Source organism: Alligator mississippiensis, chromosome 3 (genome assembly GCF_030867095.1).
Source record: "Alligator mississippiensis isolate rAllMis1 chromosome 3, rAllMis1, whole genome shotgun sequence".
In the NCBI taxonomy this organism is placed as follows: Eukaryota; Metazoa; Chordata; order Crocodylia; family Alligatoridae; genus Alligator; species Alligator mississippiensis.
This window is the reverse complement of record NC_081826.1, coordinates 193,677,662-193,705,027: the sequence shown is the minus strand read 5'-3', so window position 1 is coordinate 193,705,027 and position 27,366 is coordinate 193,677,662. Positions and strand designations below refer to the sequence as shown.

Below are 27,366 nucleotides of genomic sequence, written 5' to 3'. Positions count from 1 at the left end.
AGTTCAAATAAACTAAGAATTTTCCTACCTTTGGATAGTAACAGAAAAAAATTCTCAGCTTTTCATTTTTCATGCCAATTTTCACATGGAGACTCTTTAAAATGTGCCTAGTTTCCCTATTTCTCTTCAGCTGATTCTTCTGCAAGTTTATTAAGTCAAGACATTTTGCTTTAGCCAGCAATGGTGTTTGAGACTGGAAAAACATAAAATGGATACTAGTAAATCGTGGAAAACCAGGAGCTCATAAGAATAGCCATCACTAGTGGAGAAACTTGGATATTAGACAGAAGTAAGATTGCATTAGTGATAAATTGCAAATTAATTCTCCAATAAAATAGCAGCAAACTATTTTGGAAAGACTTTTTGATTTGATCAGCTGAATGAACAGAAGACATTTTCCTGCAAGGTCCCAACAGCAAGCTCTATTCTTCCCTTAATGGAATATTTTTAAATTTGTGAAGTGTCTTGGAAAATACAACCTTACAATGAAAAAGCATTTCCTATGAACTGCCTTGAACAAAATTCATGATTATTATCTGGGCAGAGGTATTCAAAACAAAATCATTCAATCCAGAGGATGATCAAAAAAGAAATTATTTCTACCTTGAAGGCTGCCAAGTATTGCTCTATTAAACATGATTGCATTCAAGACATTAGTAACTAAAGGGAAATGGCAGTGATGGTTAATTTGTTTCTACAGAAGCAACTAAGGCAAGAGAAGGCAGCTTTGTGATCAAAGAACACTTTGCTGGATTTTTTAACAAGATAAATTCTACAATGCTAGAATAACAAAAGCACCCCTTGAACAATTAAAGGAAATGGGAAGCTCACTCAGTAAATTGAGAGGTCAAGGCTATAATAGTGGGGTGAATATGAAGGACAAATAGTGGAATTCAGAAAAGAATTCAGGGCCTTAGCAAGAGAGCATATTTTGTTCCAGTCTAATCACATTCTTTAAATATTGTCCTTCATGCTTCATCCTTCTATTGTAGCAGAAAGCCCCCTTTTCCTCTAATGTAGCAGAAAGCCCCCTTTTCCTCTTGACTGCATTTGCTCTCCCCTCTTTGGATATGTTTCTCTTTTTCTACCTTTTCTTCCTTCCTCTCTCTTTCACTTTAAGATAAGGAATTGTATTTTAAAATTTGTGTGTGTGCATTTTGTATCTCCCCTTGTAGTTTGGTATTTTTATCTATTTGTGTGCCATGGCATTTGTAGCTTATATTTTATACTCCTCACCTTTCAACTTTCAACTAAATGTGTTTTAGTAAGTTATACATTGTAACATTGTTAACAAAGGCAGGAATCAAACTGCCCTTCCCTGTATCAGGCTGGCCTCTGAAAGAGTGAGTGAATCAGTGATTGAATGTGTAACATGGAAGCAGGCAGCAATTATCACCTGGAAGCTGAACTCAATAGAAGACAGTGTAACAACCAGGAAATCTCTATACCTCACTGATCAAGGGCTAGAAGCCCTGGCCTGACTTAATCAACACCAGAGACCAACTTTTGGGCTGAATATCTCCAGATCGACCACTCCCAGAGCCCTATTCTAAATTCATCAACGGACTCCCAAACCTGCACATACATGCGGACGACCCCTGGGGCTGACAGATGCTGTCCAGTAGCCACCGAAGGGGGGAAGTCCCACGAGGGTCAATGACCCCTGGATTGGGCAAACCAGAAAACTGGGGAGTCACCAAAGTCTGCCAAGGACAGATAAAAGGCAGTGAAAAGTGACCCTCAGTGGCTCCCTCTTGATCTCCAACTCGACCAGACCTGTCCAGCCAGAAGGACCAGCCGGCGACCCCCTTCTGGAAGATAACACCACGCTGAAAGAAGCCTCAACGACAGACTCCTGCGCTTGTAGGATAGGTATACCTGACTCTGTAGCCTGCTACTGTGTGTGTGTGTATGTGTGTGCATGTGTGCATGTGTGTGTGTGGACCAGCCCCAAGGTTTATGATTACAGTGTTTCAATCTGCCTAATAAACTAGAATTTTAAGGATCCCGAGTTGGACATTTGTAACTGTTCAACACTATGAAGTTGTATTTTTCAATGTGCTTCAAATGGTTGGTTTGGTACTCTTTTGTAGTGTTGAAATGATAGGGGGTTTGTGTGGCTTTCCTGAAGCACTGGGATGCAATGGGCAACATGTGAATAACTTGTTTCCAAAATCTTTAAGTGAAACGAGATGAGAAAGCTGAGTTTATACAAACTGTCTATTTTGGTACCACATTTTGGAAGTCTATGACATTTTAATTTCACCTGCCAGTAATTCAAACCTCAAGGAACCAAAACTCAAAGCAATGGCTCACAAGATCTACAACTGTACATTTCTGTGCAGTGTGGCACTAGGGCATGATATGCTTTATGAAGTCAACATCACAAATAAAATGCTTTAAGAAGTTGAAGTGGATATAAAACAAACTGCATCCATCAAAGCCTCAAAGGATTTTCTGCAAAATACCATTGTGACAAGGGATTCACAGAATTCACAGTCACATCCCTGACTGATGCCAAAGAACTGGCAGATGAGCTGGAAATCAATGCTAATTTTCCACAGGAAGAACAACTTAGAGCACAAGTAAATAAAAAGTAAATAAAAAGGATGTTTGTTTATCAGGTCAGATGAACTGTTTACTAATCTAGAAAGGAACAATAAAGATATATTTTTTGTTGCATTTTGAATCCTGCCACACAGTCACTTGAAGAAAGATTTTTTTTAAACTATGAGGAATGTGATAAACTGTTGGGTTTTTGCATAATTCCTCAGAAACATTAAAGGTGCCCATAAAAATGACAATAGCAGTGCATTGTTTGAAGGAAACCATGAGAAGACAGACAGACAGCATGGTAAAGAGCTATTTCTTACATAAATACCCTGGAACATTGTAACAAACTTGGCAAGGGAGGCAAGCCAGGCAAGCTGGAACATGCCCAAAAGCCATACTGGAGTTTCTGAGCTTTAGTCCTTGTTTGCAAACATACAATTGCTCTCAAGACTCCATTAACCTTCCCTGTATCTGTCACAAGAGAAAAGCTTTTTGAAACTGAAAAGGTATATTTATGTGCTACAATGTCTTAGTGTTGGTTGCTGGGTCTTCCTTTAGTTTCATTTGAAAGCCAAATCAAAGAGAGTATTGATCTGAAAGATGCCATCCACAAATTTGTATGCATTAAAGCATGAAAAGTTAAATTCGTGGCCAGTTCCTAGAAAAGGGAAGATGGGAGTTGGAGCACTTCTTTGGGTGGTGGGAGATCAGCATGAATACCTTACCTACTAGGGTGTAACAAGACACCCTGCTGTTTTCTAGAAAAAAGAAATAATCTTGTGTGCAAAGATCAGATGACAGGCTCCCAGCTCCTAGGTAAACACCCAAAGCTCTGCCAATGGAGATAGTTTCCCTCTTGGCCTTGCTCCCTGGCTTGATGAATTCTGCCTTCCTGTCAGCCCGGTGGCACAGCTTCAAGAGTTAGGACTTCCAATCCCTGAAGCCATTGCCAAATTAGCCGGAAGCATGCTGATTAAGTCCCTCTCTTGGATGATAGGAGTCCTGGGTCCTCAATTTTACTTAGAGGACCCATTATGCATTTTATATTACACAACCACTGGCTTAAGAAAAGAACTAAAAAATCCTAGGCACAGATACTAGAACCCATGGCTAACCACAGTGAATATATAGAGGACTGGGCTACAAAGTCCAGCTCCTTGTATACCACTCTTCCTAGCCCTCTTATTTCCCAGGAAAGTATCTGAATGCCTGGGTTAATCCCAGGGGCAGGAACACTCGCATCCACCTGTTGAAACGTGGGCGTTTTCCATGAGACAGAGTGAGCATACATGATTTTTGTAGTAACAATCACTTTTAACCAACAATCATACAAACATACCATTTCATGAAAACATTACAGGGCAGTTCCCATCCACAAATCCCTTTCCTTCTTATGTCAGGGGGGAAACAAGTTAGGGCAGAGTTCATGGATGTCCCATCCCATTTCCTCCCCACTCTCACTTATCATCCCAATATGTCTGACTGGTCAGAGTTGCCCCTTACAGAATAGCACCACAGATCAGCCCAATTTCTTTCCCACCTGTGGAGAAGAAGTGAGCTAGACTTCCTCCTCTTTCTCTCTGACATCCAATTACATCTTGAAAGACCAATCTGAAATAATAGATTAATTGGAAAATTTTCCCTCCCTTCTCTCTGCTTTCCCCCACTAAATTGCTTTCAACCCATCTGAATTTTTTTTCTACCTTTACTAGGTGCCACAAATTTGCCAGTGCCCTTCAGCAATCCCTGTTCCTCTTCTCTCATTAGAGTTTTAAGTCCCAGATGCAGGTTCTCTGCTTCCAGAAGGATTTTTGACCACGGGCACAATTATTATTGACTTGGTTTACTTGGTAACAGTAGGTAGTGATTTTATGTACTGGGCCACTGGGTCTGGCCTTGACAAATTAGCATTTGAAATCTTTGTTTCATTGTTCTTGAGTAAAACATCAATAGGAATACCCTGTGACATTGCCACTGTCAGAATTACAGTACCTTATCTGGTGTCCTTATTGTTTCCGGCTACAGACAGAGCAATGCAGCTTATTACTGTGCCTTTTGCCCATACTTGTTTGTCTGCCAGCCCCTGACTGGACTGCGCCAGCCAAAATTTGACCAGGTTACAGATAGTCAGAGGTCCTGTACCCCTCACATGTCTCCCCATTGATTTGCATGTCCTGATGCCAGTGGGATCTGATCTGATTCTATTCTGGAGGTTACAAATAACTTATGCAGAGGTTTGGGGTCTGAATTCTGACACATGTATACCCCACATTTCTTCTGCTTCCACTCACAGGATTAGCTTGCTGCATAGCTGGTACAATCTCCCTATTGTCTATCCAGCCTGGGTTTGCCATGGGATATGCCCAACTTCCTGATGTATGGCTATATGACAGCTCACTCCCTTGTTCCTGGCAGATATATGCCTCTTTTTGGTCCCCACTTATGCTCTCTCTCTAAAAATTGGCTGTCTTTAACAGTTGGTCTGAAGTTGATGTTCTCCCTGGTTTGGGTTTACCCAATTTATGTCTGTAGGAAACACTCCATACTCCCCTCATGGGTCCCAGGAAGGGACTTCAAACAGAAGTCTCAAGGCAAAGGACAAATGCTGGCAGCATTTTCAGCTCTTCTCAGAGCACTGGCTGGCTAATTTGTCCCAGCCCCTGCAATTTTTCCACTACAGAGTTAACTCGGGATTAGGAGGCTGAAAACAAGGCCTTTCTAACCTGATAATGATAACAGTAGGCTCTTGATTAATATTATTTTTCCTTTAACTTTTAAGATATACATAAGATGTTCAGCCCAGTATAATTAAGTTATGTACAAAACAGAAATGTAAGTTATTCATGGTGTGTCTGATCCAAGATCCTTTGAGTTAATGAGAGTCCATTTTCTTCAAATGGCTTTAAATCACAAACTTAGTCACTGCCAAGATGCTCCCAGTGATGTGGTTTCCTCTCAAAATGTCCTAGTGGAAGGCATTAAAATAAGAAGGGACTTGGAATCCCCCAGGCTAGTGAAACAATTGATCTGATAAGATGCACCAATTTTACCTTTTACTTTAACTATAGTCTGTGATACCAGATACACTGCCTGTCCTTCTTTTGCCACCAAAAGGAAAGATGTCTTAGTAGTCAGAACACTTGCTTGAGCTGTAGAAGACTGAGATTTGATATGCATCTCACCACAATATCTCTTATGTGAACCTGGGCAGGTCATTTAGTTCCAGATCCCCCCAAATTTTTAGATGTCTACCTCTCAGATTTCAGTCCCCGGGATGGAGATAGGCACCTAAATATCTTTCAGATTCTGCACCTTAATCTCTGTGCTTTAACTTACAAATAAGAAACTCATACTTCTTAACCTCACAGGGGAAGAGGGGTTGTAAGGATAAGTAATAAAGATTTAGAAGTACACAGAACCAAATGTAGGCAGAGCTTTTGCATACAGACTGAATTCTGGTTGTTGGACACATAGGAATTTGCTGCTGTTGCATTTAAAATAGAAAGATTCCCCTTCCTTGTCGAGTATTAGACAGATGTAGCCAGAACCAGTCAAAGCATTCTAAGCTATTTCATTTGTTCTCATTTACAAGAAGGAAACAATTCCCCACCACCTTGTGTGGAGCAAGACTTTGAGAGGGCTAGCGTAGGAGAAGCGAATAAGCAGGCAGATCAGGGTTGGCACATGAGGGAAGAAGCAATCTGCTCCATCTAAACAGCTAAAGGTGGTTTCTCCCCTAACTTGGAGAGAACTTCTCATAGTTCTGTGCTCCAATCAAAATTATATTACCATTTAGTGCTTGAATAATGCACTCTACACTCTTGCTTTAAGCATATGCATGGAAGATCTTGCTGTGACAGTCGCAGGACTCCATACAAGCAGACTCAACAGGTGCCTGACTAGACTTCTTACATGTACACATTGATCCAGAGGATTGACAGTTGCCTACTAGTACTTTCCAGCTTTTCCTTTTCTTGCTTTTCTTTAGTGGCTTACTTATTTTCCAGCCTAAATGCACGCTCAGTGTTTGTAGCACCACCAGTCAGGAACCTGCTCTCTGCTTGCAGATTAAACCATAAATATACCTCAAATGTGAATATGAAATGAGAGATTCCACATCCTCCCTAGGTGATCTATTCCACAGCTTAGCCAGCTTTATGGTCAGACCAGTGATTCTCAACCAAGGTGATGGGGTACCCTAGGGGCTTCCACCAGAGCCTTTGAAAGGTGCCATGAGGTGTGAGGAAATAAGTGAGGAGTGAGAATACAAGTAGATAAACGCAAGCTTAGGCTTGTCTGTTCCTGGCTGATCCCCCACCCCTACTGTCCAGCCCCTCTGCAAGGAAGTAAGCACTGTAATAACTAAATTAATTTTTCAAATTGGGTGCCACTCAAATCACAAAAGTTATGGAGGGGTGCCTAAAGTTCAATAACTAATGCTTCAAGTCCAAAAAGTTGAAAACCACTGGGTTAGATGGTTCTTCCTAACATCTAACCTAAATAAAAATGGCTGTGATAGAAACCTGCTAATGAATAGAACAAGATGTGAAATGCTAACAGATTTATGTTTTTGAATGATCTATCTGAAAGCTATTTTAGGCTTCTTAAAAATATATCTCCTACAATTTCTTAAAAGTCCAAGCAAGAATACCTTTAAATTCTGTCCTGCTGAATTTCTGATTACCTGTGAGAATTAATTGGATAGATTCTGATGGCAAAGTTTTCAGTATTACAAGATTTTGTTCACAAAAGTACTATCCCTTCTTCCGTAGATAAATATGAGATGTACAGTTTCAATTGTCCTAGCTTTAAGTACAACTTTATCCATTCAGTAAAAAAGAAAGGTTAGCAGCATCCCATGGACTGTACCTGCTCACGACTGATTTGGCTCACCACAGCTTCATATGGAGGAGGTGGATCCAGAGGACAGAATACTTCAACTCCTTTAATTCTAGCTCCATAAATATGTGGCAATGGAATAACATCAGAACCGAGCATTCTAGAAAAAATAATCTTGGTATTATTCTTCTATTCAGTGGGTGCATCTACACAAGACATTTACTGTGGAGTTACCTAATTAGCTCCTCAGTACATGTCTCAGTGTCTACATGTGTGGCTCTATTAAGCCACAGGAAACTAATAAACTCCACAGCAGGTTAATACATGTAAACACAAGGACTATCCTGCTGCAGAGCTTTTTCATGTGCAGCAGTGCATGTGTAAACTAGACACTGACCCAGCTGGCTGGGGCTGAAGGGTGCTTCGGTGCAGGGGCTGTCTGCCATCTAGTCCTGTACTGGAACACCCTCGCACTCCAGCCAGCCCCTCTGTTACATGTTGAGCTGGGTCACAGCAGCCCTGGGCTAGCAGGCTGACCTTCCCAACCCCATGTAAACGTGGCACCCAGGAGCAATAAACTCCAGCACGATAAGTACCGGAGTTTATAGTGTTGCATTAATATGCATGTGTAGATGTGCCCAGTGTAGCTTTCTACCTTCAGAAAGTAACACTGAGCTACAGAATTTCACTGGGTTTGCTGCAGTAAAAGTAAATGAACTTATGGAGAACCAGTATTCAATGGGAAAAAGATCTGGGAGTCTTCCCAAACAGAATGTTGACCAGCACTCTGAAAACAGCCTAAGAAGAAACTTACCCCAGGAAATCCACCTCGGCTTTAATAATGAATCTAGTTCATAAAAGGATAAGCATTTGGGTCCCAAGTAAGCAAAGTGACCTTCTAGACTTGGGCATCTGAAAACAGAAGCAGCCAAAATCAGACACCTTTGTCTGTATGTATGAGTTATGGAAATCCCATTTATTTTTTTTAGAAAGAAATGTGCTCATACCTTTAATGTCTAAATATAAGCACATAAAAGCAGGGACCTTTAAGCTTAAACTCTCCTTTTGAAACAATTGGCCTTGAGAGTTTGCAGTGAATAATGATACATATAGATATGATTAACAAATCTTATTGTTATCTCATTGTTCAGTTTTTGATGCGTGTCCCCTGAAACCTGAAGTACAATAAATTCTTCTCACACTATGCCTCTCTTACAGAAAACTAAGCCAGGAGAAAATAGTGCAGCTCTATTTTCTGACTGTCGAGCCTGTTGTTGCAAATGTCAGTTCTGATTACATGTAATTATCCCACCAAATTTAACATTTGAACAAACAAACATTGGAACTGACATCCAATGTAATGGTTTCCTGCAAAGCACTGAGGCCAGTCTTTGATGCAGAGATACTGGGTTTTGCAGTCTATACTGAAACCTTAGTTTTAAGCCAATTTTCAGCAACAGTTCACATTTTCTATTTCCAGATTGTGAAAATATATATTTTATATTGCACATAATTATTAAAAAAGGCCACTCATCCTGCCCCACTTACCTCAAACTATATTGGATAGATGATATGTTAATATGAGAGTTTGATCCCAAACCAAAAACCGGTAATCCAAACATTCTCAGACTTTGGGACAGTCCAAATACAATCTCAGCTTCATAGCTTTGGCCATTTTTAGCTGATGTACTACAGAGAAACATGCTGTATGTTTGACCCATTTCTCCTTTCTCCTTAAGTTTAAGGAACTTGTTCAGGTCCAAGGGCTATGAGGGAAATGAAAATACCAAAATATCTTTTTGAAATGTTTGTGAAGAAGCTGAAAGGAGGCTGCAGGGGATATGGATTAAAGGGTGTTGCAGAGAAGGGCAGAGGAACATAGTCACCTGTTTGCAACTTGGGAGAAGGAGAAAGAAAATCAGAAACCAGGTTCAGACTGTTTTTCCTCCCAAAAAGTAACAAACTGTCATTTTGGAGAACTATGGAGGTGAGCATCTCAGGATTATTTTTTTCATTACTTCTGTTTGCTAGAGGTATACAGAATCTGGAAAATTCTGTTTAAATGTCTGCTATGACAAATGAGCATGCACCCCATAGGAACATGCATCCCATGCACCTTAATGAACTTTTCAGTTTTATTCTTTTCTGAAATAAGTTTAATCTGATCTAGCCAGGGTGTTCCTCTACCATCGTATCCAAGATTCTATATTAGGCAACATCTTATTTGGAGGCATGGAATAGAAAAACATAAATCGGAAATTTTTTCCTGTTTAGTTCTTAAGCAGTTCCAAGGAATCATGGATAATTTGTTAGCTTGTTTGTGATTTTTCAATTTCCATTCTATTTTTAGGGAGGGGAATTCACATGGTAGTGAGTCATGGAGTTTCTATCAGTCTAAGTAAGGAACTGTAGGCGTCATTCGTACTAATTTTTAACCTAAGTTAGGGATGTCAAATTCACTTGGCTCCCTGGGCTTGATCTGGACCAGAGGACATATTGCAGGGCAGATCTAGCAGTGGTGGAGTGAGAAGTGCTGTCAGCTCAGAGAGTCATAAGGATTAACACAGCCATCACACACCTTCTTGCCACCAAAATGCATCCCCAACAGGGTTGCATACCCCAGAATTCAGTGATGGGCCCTGCCCCCACACACCCCACCCCAAAATTTCCAGCCCCTTCAAGAGCCCCACTGGGCTAGATCCTAGCCTAGAAAACCATTTCCTGAACATAAGTTATATCCCTTCTATTCTCCTTTACCAGCAACTACATTATGGTCCAAAAAGTTGCAGTCAGGAGGATTCCCCCAAGGTTTTAATTCTGGGGGCATCAAAACTGACCCAAGTGAGTGCATCAGAAGTGGGGGACATTGACAATTAAGATGTGCCTTTGTGGTACAGTCTAACATCAAATAACATGGCAGTATAAAGCTTTCTGTGAAGAGGATGGATGAGAGTAGAGAAAAAAGAATTTAAAGCATTTGCAGGGTGTTTTATGGTCAATAGAATCTACTGCTTGAGGGCTATGGTAGAACTGTTCGTTGCTACCTGGGGCGTCAGAGCAAAGAGTTTCCTTTTCCTTCCCCTACCAATGGAAGGAAAGACACCACTCTATAGCCCTTCCTCTCCTGCTGCCTAGAGGTTCAACAGATACAAAGCCACACTTGAGACTACTGCCATCATGGGCACATCCAGATGAGTGCGGATGTATGGTATGTGGTGCTACAGACCCATCTGTGGTGCCAGACACCGCATATACAGGCATTCTCCACACTGCTACTTTGCAGCATGGGGGGGGGGGGGGGAGAGGGGGTTGATACCAGGAGATCCCAGGGTCAAAAAAACCCACAACAAAAAAAAAAGCAGAGGGCCGTGTGGCAGCGCGCATTGCCAAAAAACAGAGACTTGCCAGTCGGACCTATGCTCTGGGTGCCAGCCAGTCTCCCTGCTGCAGAATTGCTGCTGCTGCAGCTCCTGAAGGCCCCCAGGATCCCAGGTAAGGCTGCTGGCCCCAGCCTCCCTTACCCCACCCAGGGTAACCTGCTGTGCACCACAGCATGCATGGTACGGATGCTCCCTGGGGACAAGTAGCAGCAGCACAAAGTGTGCACCACTACTTGTCCCCAAGGAAACACATATTCCCACTCATAGGGACATGCCCCATGTCTTCAGTTGAACCATGTCATTGGGACTTCATCCTCACAGAATCTTTCAAGTTTTTTGTTAATGATACCATGTCCAATAACCATAAAAATAACAGCAGTCAGCAAGATACAGAGCAGCTAAAAAAAAAACAAAACAACACATGATGGTACTGTTTAAATAAATAGGGTTTTATAGAATCATAGCAAACAGTTCTGGAATGGACCTTGTAAAGTTATCTAGCACGTCTCCATGCCCCAAGGCATGAACAACCATACATATATCATTTTGGAGAATGCCTTCAATCACCAATTTAGGTTTCAAGCCAAATGGCAATGGAGTTTCTAGCCCTTGAACAAGAAGTTCACTACTCAAAATGAACTCCCTCCATTCATCTAATTCATGCACAGCAGAAAAATCCCACCACCTGACTGTTTCTTTTCCAGGGTGTTCTTCCTGTAGAAGCTTCCATAAAATCTATATCAGCTAAGCTGTTATGTAATCTTGAAAAATTACTTAATCACTATATTTCCATACTTTTAAGGAGTAGGATTATAGGTAGGAGTGAAATATAGAGCATCCATAATACTAGTTTGCTGTATGTATGTGCTCTACACTAAATAAAACAAATTAAAAAGGCTTCAGGGATAGCACAGACCATGAATGAACAAACAAATAAATCCACTGGCTTCATAAGGAGTGGATTTGGCTCTGCAGTTTAAAGGGTGGAGAAGAATATGTGCCTTTTCCAAATGTGTCCTTGGCCTGCATTTTGGTCACTGCCCCATTTCCTTTCTATTGGGGATGTATCTGGTTTGGAGGCTCCCCAAATGTGCTTCACAGATGGTGTTTCCATCCCTTTAATGTAGTTTCTGAGCTGTTCCCTTTTGTAGAGGGGTGATCTGGTTTTGGAAGATGAGTCCACTGGAATCCCAGCATAGAAAGGCAGGTCACTGCCAATCTTGGCATTAGATGCACAGGCTGGGGAAGGAGAGGGTAATAAAGAAGGAAAGGTTGGATCAAGTCTAAAAATCACACACTGCTGGACACTATGGATCCAAACAAGGGTGAGTCATATTTCCTAATCTGCCAAGAAAGGAAATTAAATCTGTCTGTTGCTTTCTACTTCTACACTCAGCACCCTCTCATAATGCACTGTAACTGAACAACAGGTCCTTTAATGTACTGCACACTAACTCCTCTTGGCAGTGACTCATGAAATTACATTCCCATTTTCTGATAGCCCCAAGCCTAATGTAATATCTCTAAAACAGATTAACAGTGATAAAAATATTTTTACTTTCAAAAGCCTTTATTGTATGTACATCAAAATAAAATGTCACTCTAAATTTGCTAAGAGACGTGAAACTCTGTTCAGGAGCAATCAACTGAATGGCAGGGGAAGAAACTGCTAATTTATGTCCCGCCCTAATCTGTTGTCATAATTCAATGAATCAAGCCTGACTACCTAACAGACCTATTCCTGTATGGTCATCACACAGCTATGAGGCACAAGGCCTTGTTTCTATGCATCATATGAAAGACAGCAACTCCAGCAGTACTTAACTAATGTAAAATTAGAGCAATCCAAAGAGGATTTTTCTCTGCAGTATAAATACCTTATCACCACTTCAAAGAAAATATCTCTGAATGTTTTTAACAATTGTGATATCAATTAATTGTTAAACCTATAGTACTACCTCAAACAAAAATGGGGGTAACACTGTGTTAGAGGCTGTAAGTCTGCAAAGAAATATTCCCACCAGGAAGAGTTTAGCCCCTGAAATGACAAATCAGACAAAGGAGGAAAGTAGTATGATCCTTTTTACCGAAGAGGAACTGAGGTATACAGTGATTATGCTTCCCTGGAGAAGCACATAAGTATACTTTACCCTTGCATAGAACTCTTTTCACTATTAGGGTTTTGCTGCCTTGCCCAGGCTCTCAGATGTCCTAGTCCAGTCTCTTATTCACAAAACCATCACAAAATGGCAATTTGAGATCCAGATTACCATTTACTAGATGAGACATTTTATAGAACCTTGATTAGTGCACTGTCACTAGGGGGTCTGGGAGTCAACCTATATCATTTTCCCTGAAACAATGGAATAAGCTAAACCAGGGGTGGGCAATTATTTTGGGTGGAAGGCCACTTACTGAGTTTTGGCAAGCCATCGAGGGCCACATGACAGGCAGCTAGGGGCAGATAAATATTAATTTTCTAAATTTTTTAGGGGCCCCGTGGGCTGGATAGAATGGCCTAGCGGGCCACATTTTGCCCACCCCTGAGCAAAACAGTTTCAACTAGCTGGATTCAACTCTGAGAAACAGGATTTTAAAAAAATGAGTAGATGCTAAAGAGAGGGTTAAATTGGACTGCGTCAGATTGCATCTAGAAAAGGAAAGCAGTCACAGCAGGATCACTGAAGGCACAACCTCATGGTGATCAGGTAGAACCTCAGGTGAATCCTATGACAAGATAAACTCAGCATCTTGGACTGTCATATGTTGCTACGTAGTTGCTGATCATGCAGACTGCTATCCAAAGAATCCCTGGAGAAGTCCCAACATTTACAGATTATAAACACTCTGGGACAGGGACAGTCTTTACTTCTATTTGACAGCCCTTGAAACTGAAACAATTTTTTATGCTCAGGAGAAAAGGACAGATTCTTAGAACTGCTCATTTGGTGCCTACTGCAGCTTAGGAAAGGGCCTGCAACTCTGATTTTTAAGAAGCATCTTACAGTATATGCTGATAGCAAGCTTTACTCAGGCTCTTGCTGGGGGAGGTGGGGGGGGAGATAGCAGGGAAGGGTTCCTCAAATCCATTTACACACAACACCCTCTCTCCTGACTTGTCAGGAACGTTATGCTAAAGTCGGAGTGCGGCTCTCCATCAATCTGGTAACCTGTGATTGTGCAGTGAGTACAGCACCAATGAGAACCCAGTAACCTGAGTATGGCTTTGTAGCAGTGCTTACTCACACTGAGGTTAGCTATGCAGCAAGGGAAAATCTTTAGGCCAGTCTCAGTAGCTATGATGGGTAGGCAAGGCAGTCCTGAAACACAAAGGCACTTTTCCCCAGGCACATTCTGTGCACCAGGGGGACAAGTGAGGATGGTTCACAATGCTGGCTGATGTTTTAATATTTCTTTGTGCTCTAGAAGCATTGCATAGCAGTTGAATCTGCCCTTCTGTCTCTGACTTAGCTCAATTAATACTCTTTACAACATCACAGAAGCTCTCAGTCATGCCAAATTACAGTAGTTTTCTTACTTTAAAGCAAGCTTCTGTATGATCATAGGCAAAAACTGCAAAATTATGCCCTCAGGCCAGACTGGAATTACAGTAGCTTCACTGTTCCCTAAGCCACCCAGCCTTTCAAGAAAATGGTAATACTTTACTATGAGTTATAGCACAAAAAAATTTTAATGACATGAAGCTATCCAGAACAGACACCAAAAGAGAAAAGATACATCTTTACCTGCGATTCATTCTGGGCGTGCAAGAATAAAATGTTGCAAAATATGACGGAGGTGGCACAGGTGGAACAAACTCTTCAGGATCTGAAACGTGGTGTTGTTCTTCACCTTCCTCTGCAGATACCTGAGATTCATCCTAATCAAATGCAATCTTTGTTAATAAAAATGCTTCTCTTTACCAGTGTAATAAAAAAAGAAACCCACCACCAAATCGACAACATTGCTGGTTTATCATCATCACAATCACTATAATTATTAGACAATGCCTTTCACTCACTTACTATGCATGATCTTCTTGTTGAAAGTATCTGAAGGTAACGCAGGGCAGCTGCTACCAAGCAAACTGTGGTGGTCAGAGCATTCAAGGCGCACAGAGCAAAAAGAACTTTCTGAAGAACAAACAGTTGATGACAATTATAAATCAAAACATCTGCAAATGTCAAAAAAGAGCAAGATGAGGATAGTTTTTAAATCTGTATTTGACTCAGTCTTCCAGCTGGACAATTCCTGTAATATGGCTAATGTCTATGGGCCAACAAGGATCCATTAAATATAGTCCAGATCAGGGAGGGTTTCAGGTTTCTGGAAAGTGACTCAAAACCTTCCCAAGCCAGGTGTTCTGGTTCTCCTCACCTGCTCACTGTGGAAAACCTAGCTGTGATAGAATTATTATGATAAAGAATACAAGGGACTTGTCCAGCTACAAATGAATGTTGTCTTGGCTGTTGTGATGTTATAGCTGTTGGTAACCCAGGATGGCCTGAGCAAATCTGAACAAATGACAATGGATCGCATTCTAAATACCTTAACTAGGTTTTACCTAGTTTACCACTTGCAAAACTGTCTAAAGTCAACTGAAACAGAAAAGTCAAGGTGCAGGTGCTGGTTTTCATTTATGGCACAGGAGTTTATGTGCTGAGCTGCTGGCATAAAGATTGCAAGTTGAAAACTGGGTGTGGACACAGAGACTCTATTGAAAAGTGTCTCTCCAGTGGACCTGAGAAAATGTTTTGCTGGGAAAAGATGGGATCAACCTGACTTCACCTTGGGAGAAAAATCCAGCATCATACTTATAAGCTCGGCAGTGCTACACTCACTAGCACTGCGACCGAAAGAGACTTGGGGGTCTTGATTGGCCACAAATTGAACATGAGCCCCCAATGCAATGCCATGGCTGGCAGAGCAAACCAAATTCTGGCATGCATCCACTGATGCAACTCAAGCAAAACCAGGGACATCATCCTCCCACTTTACTTGGCCTTAGTGAGGCCGCAGCTGGAGTACCATGTCCAGTTTTGGGCCCCCCCACTCCAGAAGGGATGTAGATAAGCTTGAGAGAGTCCAAAGGTGAGCCACCCATATGATCAAAGGCCAAGAGAGCAAGCCTTATGAGGAGAGGCTGAGGGACATGGAACTCCTTAGCCTGGCAAAAAGAAGGCTCAGGGGGGACTTGGTGGCTGTCTATAAGGGGGATGCATCAGGACCTGGAAGAACACTTGTTCACCAGGGCTGCCCAAGGGATAACTAGGTCTAATGGCCACAAACTTCTAGAAGGCTGATTGGACAAACAACTAGGGAGGAGTATAAGAGTATTGCTCAGACATTCAGGGATGAAGTCAGGAAGGCCAAAGCACAGTTGGAGTTGTAACTAGCAAGGGATGTGAAGGGTAACAAGAAGGGTTTCTGCAAGTATGTCAGTAACAAGAGACAGATCAGGGAAAATGTGGGTCCCTTACTGAATGGGGGAGGCAACCTTGTGTTAGAGGATGCAGAAACGTCTGAAAAGGCTCAATGCCTTTTTCACCTCAGTCTTCACAGGCAAGATCAGCTCCCAGACTACTCCACCAGGTAACACAGTTTGAGGGGGGGAAGGTGAGCAGCCCTCAGTTCTGAAAGAACAGGTTAGGGACTACCTAGAAAAGCTGGATGTGTACAAGTCCATGGGGCTCAATGGGATGCACCTGAGGGTGCTGAGGGAGTTGGCTGATGTGATAGCAGACCCACTGGCCATCATCTTTGAAAACTCATGGCGACCAGGAGAGGTCCCAGATGACTAGAAAAGGGCAAACATAGTGCCCATATTTAAGACAGGGAAAAAAAGGAAGATCCAGGAAACTAGAGACCAGTCAGCCTCACCTCAGTCCCTGGAAAAATCATGGAACAGATCCTCAAGGCATGCATTTCTAAGCACTTGGAGGAGAAGAAGGTGATTAGGAATAGTCAGCATTGATTCACCAATGGCAAGTTATGCTTGACCAACCTGATTGCCTTCTATGATAAGATGACTGGCTCTGTGGACATGGGGAGATTAGTGGATGTGGTATACCTTGATTTTTAGCAAGGCTTTTGATAGGGTCTCTTGCAGGCAAGCTAAGGAAGTATGGGTTGGGTGAATGGAATGTAAGGTGGATAGAAAACTGGCTGAAGCATCAGGTTAAGAGGGTAGTAGTCAATGGCTCAATGTCTAGTTGGCAGCCAGTATCAAGTGGAGTGCCCCCGGATTCAATGTTGGGGCTGGTTTTGTTCAATGTCTTTATCAAAGATCTGGAAGATTGCATAGAGTGCACCCTCAGCAAGTTTGCAGATGATGCCAAGTGGATATGCTGGAGGTTGGGGCTAGGATTCAGAGTGACCTAGACAAATTGGAAGACTGGACCAAAAGGAATCTCATGAGGTTCCACAAGGACAAGTGCAAAGCCTGAGCTTAAGACAGAACAATCCCATGCACCAGTAAAGGCTGGGAGCTAACTGGCTGGGCAGCAGCTCTGCAGAAAAGGACCTGGGGGTTACAGTGGGCAACAAGCTGAATATGAGCCAGCAGTGTATCCTTGTTGCCAAGAAGGCTAACAGCATACTGGGCTGCATTGGTAGGTGTGCTGCCAGCAGGGCAAGAGAAGTGATTATTCCCTTCTATTCAGCACTGGTGAGGCCACATCTGGAGTACTGTGTTCAATTTTTGCACACCCCTCCCCCACTACAGAAAGGATGTGGACAAATTGGAGACAGTCCAGTAGAGGGCAACAAAAAAATGGTGAGGGGACTGGGGAACATGACTTCTAAAGAGAGGCTGAGGGAACTTGGCTTATTAATCTTGAAAAGAGGAGACTGAGAGGGGACTTAATAGCAGCCTTCAGTTATCTGCAGGGGCGTTCGAAAGAGGATGAAGCTAGACTGTTTGCACTGGTGGCAGATGACAAAACAAGGAGCAACGCTTTCAAGTTGCAGCAAGGGAAGCTTAGGTTAGATATTAAGAAGAATTTTCTCACTAAGAGGGTAATAAAACACTGGAACAGGTTACCCAGAGAGGGGGTAGAGTCTCCATCCTTCAAAGTTTTTAAGACAGAACTAGACAAAGCCTTAGCTGGGATGATTTAGTTGGGGATGGTCCTGAGGTCCCTTCCAACCCTAATTTTCTATGAGTCTATGAAATTTTGGCTCCCAAGTACAAAGGATTTCAGAATTCGGCCTCATAATGCTATTCTTAGATTTTTAAGATCTGAAGGGACTGTTAAGATGGTCGGATCTGCTCTTGTTCCTTGGGTACTGAACATGCATGTCCCCCTCTTCACTAGACCAAGAATAAGGAGATAGGAAAAGGGACTTATCAATACCTTTAGCTACAGTCCAAGAAAAAAAAACAACAGCTACCAAACTGGAAGCATTTTATGAGGCTAGGGACAGAAGTTACACGTAAACCAGTTTAAGTGATCAGAAACTGGTTTAAACCTGTAACAGAACACAAGTTCAGTGCCCTTAAACCACTTTCAAAATAGACAAAACTAGTTTAAGATAAACCTGACTGGTTGTAGTATCAGACTGAACTGATTTAGGACATACCAGTTTATGGAATTTCTATCCCAGACCCCTTCCCAGTTCAAGTTAACTCACAGTCCCCCAGACGTTTTGCAGCCGTGGGCTGTGCTGTCTGCTCCAGCAGAGAAGGGTTGGCCCCACCCCTCTGCTCCCTAGCCAGACCATCACTGCTCCAGCTGGCTGAGAAGGGGGTGAGGGTGGGAAACCTGGCTATGAACCCCAGCTGGGGTCTGCCCGACAGGGAAGGAGCAGCCCCTCACAGACTTTTCATCTGCTCCCTGCTTGAGTGGAGGGGTGAGGGGCAAAGCCAGAATGCTGAGGTGGGGGGGAAAGAGGGGGATTTAAACCCCTTCCCTATTTCTGGACCCCAGTCTGCTCCCCAGTCGAGGGGGAAAGAAGGCAGTTTTTGCCGGGGTTTTCTCCTTCACTTCAGTGGAGAGCGGGGGGCATGGCCATGCCCTGACTTGTGGCCTGCATGCTGAAGCAGGGAGAGAGGGAATTTAAACCTCCCTCCCTCTCTGCCGGAGCATGTAAACCTTAAACTGGGATGTGGCCACACACACCCCCCTTCACTAAAGCAAGTAGCGAGGGAGGGACAAAAGCCTGGCAGGGGCTGCCCCTCCAGGCAAACCCTGGCTGGGGTCTGGGGTTAGGGAGGGGGTTTAAACCCACTCCCTCCCCACCTCTCCCTGCAAGACCCTGGCTGGGTTGCAGCCACACCCCCCACTCAAGCAGGGAGTGGGGACTTGGCAGGGCCTGCCCACCTCCCCCAAGGCATACCTGGGCTGAGGTCCCATGCCACCAGGGACGGGGTTTAAACCCCCTCCCTCCCCACCTCAGCCTATGAGTCCCTGGCTGGGGTGTGGCCACACCCCTCACTCTCCACTCAAGGTGGGGGGGCAAAACCCTGGCAGGGGCTGCCCCCCGCCTCAAGCAGGGAGCAGGGGATAGAAGCCTGGCAGGGGCTGTCCCCCCAGGCAAACTGGGGCTGGGGTCCTGTTTAAGGTTAGGAGGGGGTTTAAATCCCCCTCCCCCCACCTGAGAGTGGCAGCCCCAGGCTGGGGTCTGACCAGGCACCTCTCTCTCTCCACAAGCTGGAGGGCAAAAGCCTGGCAGGGGCTGCCCCCATCAGACCCTGGCCAGGGTCCCATAAGGGACTGGGAGGGCGCTTAAACCCCTTCCCTTCCTGCCTCAGTGTACAAGCCCCTGGCTGGGGCATAGCCAGGCCCCCTGATCTCCACTGGGGGGGCAAAAGCGTGGCCGGGACTGCACCCCCATCAACAGGGAGCAGGGAGGCACAAGCCTGACAGGGGCTGCCTCACTTCCCTCCACCAGACAGAACCCAGCTGGGGTCCCCTGCAAGGCAGGGATGGGGTATAAACCCCTCCTCCCGCCCTCTCAGCCTGGGCCCAGAGCAGGGAGTGAGGGATAAGCATAGCAGGGGTGTCCCCCACCACCCCCAAGACACACCCAGGCTGAGATCCCATGCAGGCCAGGGAGGGGGATCTAAAGCCCCCTCCATTCAAGCAGGGAGTTGGGGGAAAGCCTTGGAAGGCTCCTCTCGTCCCTTCCCTTTGGCAGTGGCTGGGAGGCATGCTCTAGTGCCTCCCAGCTTCTGCCCTAAGCCACTGTAGGTACGTGGCTGCACTTCTGGAATCCAAAGTGAATGTCTGTTCACTTGCTTCTCGGTTCTATCTATGCAGTTTAGATTCACCTGTAAAGACTGAATTGATTTAGTCTCTGGCTTTTTGACTGTCTGTACTTAGCCTGAGAGGAAATAGCTTGGAAGGCAATGAAATTGCCACAGTGCAAAGGGCAATACATTTTAATACTGATTTTCTAATTGTCATGTGAAGATGATCAAGGAATTGATTTTTATGAGGAAGGTACCTTGAGTAGAAGGTGAACAGCACTACATGACTGAACTGGATACAGCTTCAATGCATTCTCTTTCTCTGTGCATTTTGCTGGATGAAATTCTTCACAGCAGAAGCATATCTTACTTTCACCCAGATCCACCTTTAACAGCAAGGGAAAAATGTGAATTACTGTTTAATTTAGGAGGCAATTTTATACTGCATTGCTGCTTAATATATTGCTAGAGATGTTCTAACCATAGTACAGAGCTAATTACATGCTTAGAAAATCAAATCTGTGTAAGACAGTATGCCAGTGATTCACCCATTATAGAACTGTTAGAGTTGACATATTTATTTATCTAAAAAAATTAGAATTTTATCAATAGACCCTTTTGAATTCACTTTTTATTAAAACACTGAATCACATGGACTTGTTTTCAATGACATCAATGTCTGAACAGTCTCCTTTACTCGTACACTAATGCATTTAGTTTTGAAGATTCTTTTTTGACCAAAATGTAAGCCACATTCTGTATTTGCCACCATTGGGTGGTTCATAGGCACAATATTATACATCTAATTGCATCATGAAACCCAGGACTATATTTCCATCTCTTCCAACCCAGTAATGACTATACCAGTGTACCATTATGATGTTTGCAACTTTCAGGTTCATCTTATCAACTCTATTTATGAGTAAAAATCAAACACATATTTATTTATTTGTCTATTTATTTATTTTATTTTTATAGCCAAGTCTCTGACTATTTTAATCAGCTGCTTACTACTCACAGATCACAACACTGTAAGTATTTGCATTAGTGTATGGGAGATTATACAATAGTCTTACCATTTCAGGAACTTGTAAAGGCTGGAGCCTATGCTTTCATACAGAAATGAGAACTGAGGTTCTCAGTCCAATATTTAAACATTTTGTCTATATTATTATTATTTTCCCCACTTCTTCTCTCAATAGCTAACTGCTTAGGCTGACCTTGACTGCCAAACTGCTTTTAAGCACTGCAGTCTGATTATATTACTCCCACTGGTATGTTAAGAAAGCTCCACTGGCTTCCTGTGAAGCAACAGAGTGATTATTTTAAAAGATTTTCCTACTAATATCCAAGGTCCTCATAAATTCTACCAGGTCACACCCATTTTACCTGTGGGATCTCTTCCATCTTAACATCCTTCAATTACCCTGGCAGTATGGGCTTAAATGCTGGAAAAGATCCAGGAACTGATTTGTTCTTTGGTCAAAATATCCTTTGCAGGTTTCTTGATTTAAGATCCTGGATCAGCATCTCGTTAAAACCCCAGTCCAGCAAAACAATGAAGTATCTACTTAACTTAAAGCATAAAAATGTTAGCATAAAAAGCATATATTTCAGTGAAACAACTCACAGATTTTAAGTCAAGCATATGCTTAGGTGCTTTGCTGAATCTAAGCATAAATCAGCATGTATTATTTTTATTTTTGCTATTCTATGGTTGCATTCATATTCTCTTGACATACTGCCTACATTAATCTATATATTAGTATATCTTGAAAGCTAGCAATACCAGCTTGCTATATTAGCTCACCAGATCACATCTGGGTACACTGGATACAAACTGAGCTCCTTGACATCCTAAAATAAATCCAGCCAGGTTCAAAAGGACACAGACGACAGACAGCAAGATGAACAGGTTAACCTGAAACAGAAAAACGCAGTTAACAGCAATGAAAACAAGACAATGAAATACACTATTGGGAAGCTAATGCACTGTGAAACTCGTGGACTGAAATTCTGGCTCCCATGAAGTTAATGGCAATACTATTCCCATTGACTTCACTGAGGGTTGGGATTTCAGAGTGTCACACTAAAAAGTATTTCCTTTGTCAATTATTTTGAACAATAACTTTGTGCAGAACTTGCTATGTCCCCCTTTTCTTCACAGCTTTCACAGTAACAGATTATATGCACTACCATTCAGATATAGATAAGTACAGGTAATGTATGCCCTCAACAAAAAAGGTAAGTTTAAAAAATCTGAATGACTTTTGAACCAAGTTTTTAACAATATTTTTTCTACTGGTAGGTGAGAGATGTTCAGATGGTTCCTGTAAATTGTTAAACACCCCTGGAAGGCTGGCATCTGACTAGATGAAAGATGGTCCTGCAGGAGCAAAGCATGAGATACAGAGTTCTTGACTCCACTTTGTATCAGTCTCTCAGCTCACTTTCATTTTTTGGAACTCTAAGGCGGAAACATCTTGAAGCAACATTTATCCAACAGAGGCTATTTGTAAAATTATTTTTCAGTACAAATGCTTTAAAATAACTGAAATAACAGAACGAGGGCACAGACACAATCAAAGGATTTCAATTATAATATTTTATTTCCCCTTAGCTACTAAAAATAGAATCCTGCTCTTCCCATAACAGACAATGCTTTTTGGTTTGCAAAACAGTCCTGACAGACTCGCAGTACCATGAACAACAGGGCACCAACAGAAGGCAAGTAGGAGTGGTAGGTAAAATAATAAAGTCCTTCTATTGTCCTATGTTCTCAATATCCTTTGCGAGTGCCCAGCATGAGACTCAATCAATGAGGATTAAAACATAGTATTAGATGTTTTACTCTGCTCAGGTAGAAAACACTATATTTTAGGAGTTGCAGTATTTTCACTTTGCTCTGTTCATACCATAAAACCATGATGATGATAAGATAGTTCACATCCCTAGTCCATTATATCATATTTTCCCCTCATGAATACCGAATTGATTTAAATATTTCTAAGTATTCAGTCATTAAAAGCAAAGTTCAATCAATACCCACTTCTTGCACTTTCAGGAAGATTACCTCAGTTACCTTGACACACAGAAATAACTCAAGAGCACATGAAAGTGCCCACACACATCTCATGCTAAACATGCTTTCCAAGTCCATTCACTCTAATACACCATCCACTTAAACCCTAGTCAGTTAAATGGAGGAGTCAAACGTACTTTCCTGTAATATACTTGACCTTGAGCCCACCTATGGTCTTGCAATTGCACTTTCTTAAAACATTTTTCTCTCCACTTGTCATGTGAAAAATTCCCGTAAATGACAAGGGAAATGCACTTAGTCTACATCTGAATTAAAGAAACTACAGAAAACCCTCGTTTTTTGTGAACTCCGGGAGGTGGACAGAAAGCGAGCGCTGGGGACATGGAGGGAGGCGGTGGCGGCAACATCTTCTCCCATGGCAGCAGCCACAGTGGCGCTCATGGGGAAGGGGTCGGTCCCCAGGCGCTGTGGGGGAGCCCTGCGAACAATGTGGGGTAGAGCAGGGGGGAGGTGTGGGGTCTGACAGGGAGCCCCATCAGTATTCGCGGATTTCACCATTTGCAGGGATCTCCGGAACGTATCCCGCACGAGTGGCAAGGGTCTCCTGTGTATACAAAGTGATATCAAATACACAAAGTTAAAGCAAACTAAGAGATATAGAAAAATATCAAACCCATGTACATTTTCCAATTCAACAAGTTTATAAAAATATTTAAATTTTTAGTAACCTTTTCAGTCATAAATCTCAGAAAATTTAGTTAGCAATATTTCCTTTTAATTGGTGGGAAAACTGGGGCTAAGACCCTAAGGAAGCAATATTCACATTTCCCTTGAATTCAGAAACTGTTCCACACAGAAACAAAAACATTAAACTGTATCTGGATGGTCCATGAAGCAAAATACAAAGAAAAACAGGGGCATCTCTACACTGCCTCTGTGGCAAGCCCAGGAACACCCTCCAAGAAGCACAACGGCCTACTTAGTCCCATTCAGTGCATGTTAGTACCCAGAAACTAGGCACTGTAGTAACACCCTGAGCATGCTTCAGTAGCTGCTCTCAGTTTAAGGCCCCCTCTATTCATAACAAGTATCATGCAATTAACTGGTTAATTGTGCAATTACCTTAAGACCAGCTATACAGGCAAAATAGCTATCACATGATAAAAAGCTCCATGCAACTGTAAAGTTACACCTCAAAAATGTGTACTGACTTTACAGCTGGTTGCTATCAAGCTTTAATTTGCATGTGTAGCAGGATCTCCACTGTGGCTGGGGGCCCCATCAGCTGACAGATCTCCTAGATGCAGGGATGCACCGTGCCCAAAGTGAAACCTCTGAGTGCTGGGGATCACGGCTACCAGGATTGCCAAGGCTCAGGGGTGTGTGAAACCCCTAGCTCACATGGGGCTCTCAGTCCTGCTGTACATGGCCCCTGTGGCTGGGAGACCCATTAGCAAAGGCGGCTCCCAACTGTGGGAGCCTGCTTCTTGCCAGTGCAGGGGGAGACCAAGATCAGGCTCCCCCAACATGGCATTAAGGCACAATTGATTCTAATGTGCAATCCCCCAACTGTGCCTCCTACCATGCATGTTTGGCATGGCATGAGGTATGATTGTGTGGATCATACATTCGATCCAGTAGTGCCTTTACCTGCACATGTACAGGGGTCCTGAGGTGTGCTGCTTACTGCATGTTCAAGGATGTGTTTAACTGGCCACACTGCCTAATTTCCAAACTGTGGTGTGTCCGGCATACATCTTGGTGGCACTTCTGGGCTCACAAGATAGTCCAAATGCGCCCTAGGACTCCTAGTGGTTTACAAACCAGAAGAAATTCCTGTTTTAATTTCCTGGAGAAAGTAATAGACTTGCCGCTCCTCACAGTACTAAAATCTGCCTTAATACACTGACCTTAACTTCCTGACTCCACAGTCATAGACAATGCCAATGGTCCATTAGTACTGTATTCAGTCATTCAGTCTGCATAGATTCCAGGCAGCTCATGCATGATGTGCTGACCCATCAGATCTTAGTAAAGTAAAGCTTAACCCTTTCTTCTTTACATCAAATGCACTGATCTAGAAACTCGACTAATGGTTTACATTGCTTAAAAAAATGAATTATGTAATTGGTCAAAGCTGAACTTAACTAGGACTATGCACCCATACAAAAGGAAAAAATGGAATAAGGGTGCCCCTTACACAGGGTAGCTGGCTAGGCCATGTTTCTGGTAGCATAAGCCAGCACCCAATTAATTCCTCCATCCTAGGGAGCAACAGGAAAACAGGGAAGGAGCTGTGATTCAAAAGTGTGTTTCGTAATGGAACAATACCTTTTGCAGTTACTCCTGAGGGGGTAGAGTTTACACACCATCTTTTTTTGCAGCCATGCCTTAAAGCTGTGGTTCTCACCCTTTATAGACTCATAGATTCATAGATGTTAGGGTCGGAAGGGACCTCAATAGATCATCAAGTCCGACCCCCTGCATAAACACCCTTTGTTAGACTCAAGACAACCCTTAGAAAATACCTCAGCTCTTAGTTATCATACATTTTTCTGATTACAGAAATATAATAGAGCTATTTTCTGTTGCACATAACTCACAAGGACAACAGGTCAGAATATTTTTAACAGTGTGGATCCTACTTGAAATATCAGGGTTTATTTTGTGAATCACACTGAACACCTAACAGTGCTAACACTGCATGGCACCCTGTGGCACCCCCTGAAAGGGTCTCAAGGCATCCCAGTGTGCTGCAGCACACAGATAATCATGGCCTTAAAGATACAACCTACCTTTTCACAGATGTTTAAACCTATTCTCTTCAAGTTAGTTACCTATTACCAAAATCAAGAAAAACTAGGTATTCATGCTATGAGGAAAAATTCAAGTCCATATACAACTTAGGCAAATTTATTTGAATCAGTAAGAGTTAACATATGGAAGACACTGACAAAGATAAACAAGCTATTTTAAAAATCAAAACAGACTGGAATCAAGCTTTAACTGCAATGATAAAAATAGAAGTAGGGCAAATTCTGGCTTCAGATTCATATCCAATCTGGCCCACTGCCCTTAATCTTTTTAGCACTAGATAGGTCTGAACTGTAGTCAGCTGTAAAAAGTCCTGTGGAACATCTGTGTGAATTAAATATGCGAAAATAAAATATATATAATATTAGGCAACTTTGTTATTTATTAATTCCTTACTTAGATGATTTTTCAAGCAAAAATATATCAAGCACATAAAGAATCCAGGCTACACAATCTCAGTCAGTGAGGCTAGTCCTATTTCTGCTGAAGTCAATGACTGCTTTATCATTAGTTTCAATGGAAGCAGAAACAGACCAAGTGACAGAAATGTAACCTACAAGACAAGGTCTTTTCCCTGTGATACTTTCTACACAGACTGATGTGTCTCATGGTGCCTCACTGACTTCAAAGCAAAATCAGACCCAAATAACACTTTAATAGTATATGGAACAAAAATGCTTATTTCATAATCATTAACTTTTATATATCTTAGCAATAGTTTATAACCACCATTTTCAAAAAACAAGTCAATGCATTAGTTTCCTTCAGACACACAGCTGCTATACCAAACTAACCATTACATTTTATGACCTTGCTAATTTTCCATCAATCAAAAGAGCTATTGATTGCACCATATGGAGATTTGTGATACAACTCATGACCAAAAAATCATTTAAAAGCGCAAAATAAATGAATTTATTTAAAAAGTAATATTCTGCCTTACATTAGATGCAACAGCAAGTCTCAGGAAAAGCTTTTTCATTTAGAATAATTTGAGGATATAAAAACAAAAAAGCAGGAGGGGGAAATAAATGCAAAATATTTTTAGAGTGCCTCTTATACATGTTAAAAATATAGATTATTACATAACAGCTCTGGGATTTTGTTGAGAAAGGTGGCATATAAATTCAATAAATAAATAAATAAGGATCAGCCTTGCAGCTTTTACCTGAGTAAGACTCCCCTTGATATCAACAAGAGTTCTGTACAGCAAAGGATGACAGGATCAGATTGTTTACAGTGAGATAATTTAATAACAGTTGAAATTATTTACTGGTAGTTATTTCATTCAGATAAGCCCAGAGCACAAAAAGAGGCTTGGGCTCCAAACTTACAAATACTTACATACTTATATTTAAGCAGATGATTAGACCTACTATTCGCCTGCTTGAAGTTCAGCATCTGCATAGATGTTTTCAGGATTGGGGCCTGTGCCAATAACCTCCACGTTTCCTGTTTGTTTATTCCTGTTGCCTCTGGAGAGTACATAGCTAGGAGCGAGCAAAGGGGATGGTTTCACTTTGTTCATCTTGGCCAAATCTCTCCAG

General features: G+C 42.3%; 1 protein-coding gene across 1 annotated transcript in view; it reads right to left on the bottom strand.

Moving 5' to 3' along the window:
* ENTREP1 (endosomal transmembrane epsin interactor 1) overlaps positions 1 to 27,366 on the bottom strand; it is a 62,355-nt gene that overhangs the window by 23,374 nt on the left and 11,615 nt on the right. Inside the window, exons 3-7 of the mRNA XM_059724778.1 lie at positions 21,773 to 21,883; positions 20,220 to 20,348; positions 14,798 to 14,905; positions 14,519 to 14,652; positions 7,423 to 7,552 (exon numbers count right to left, since the gene is read on the bottom strand). Of these exons, the coding sequence (XP_059580761.1) occupies positions 7,423 to 7,552; positions 14,519 to 14,652; positions 14,798 to 14,905; positions 20,220 to 20,348; positions 21,773 to 21,883 (612 nt within the window). The remainder of the gene's footprint in view (positions 1 to 7,422; positions 7,553 to 14,518; positions 14,653 to 14,797; positions 14,906 to 20,219; positions 20,349 to 21,772; positions 21,884 to 27,366) is intronic.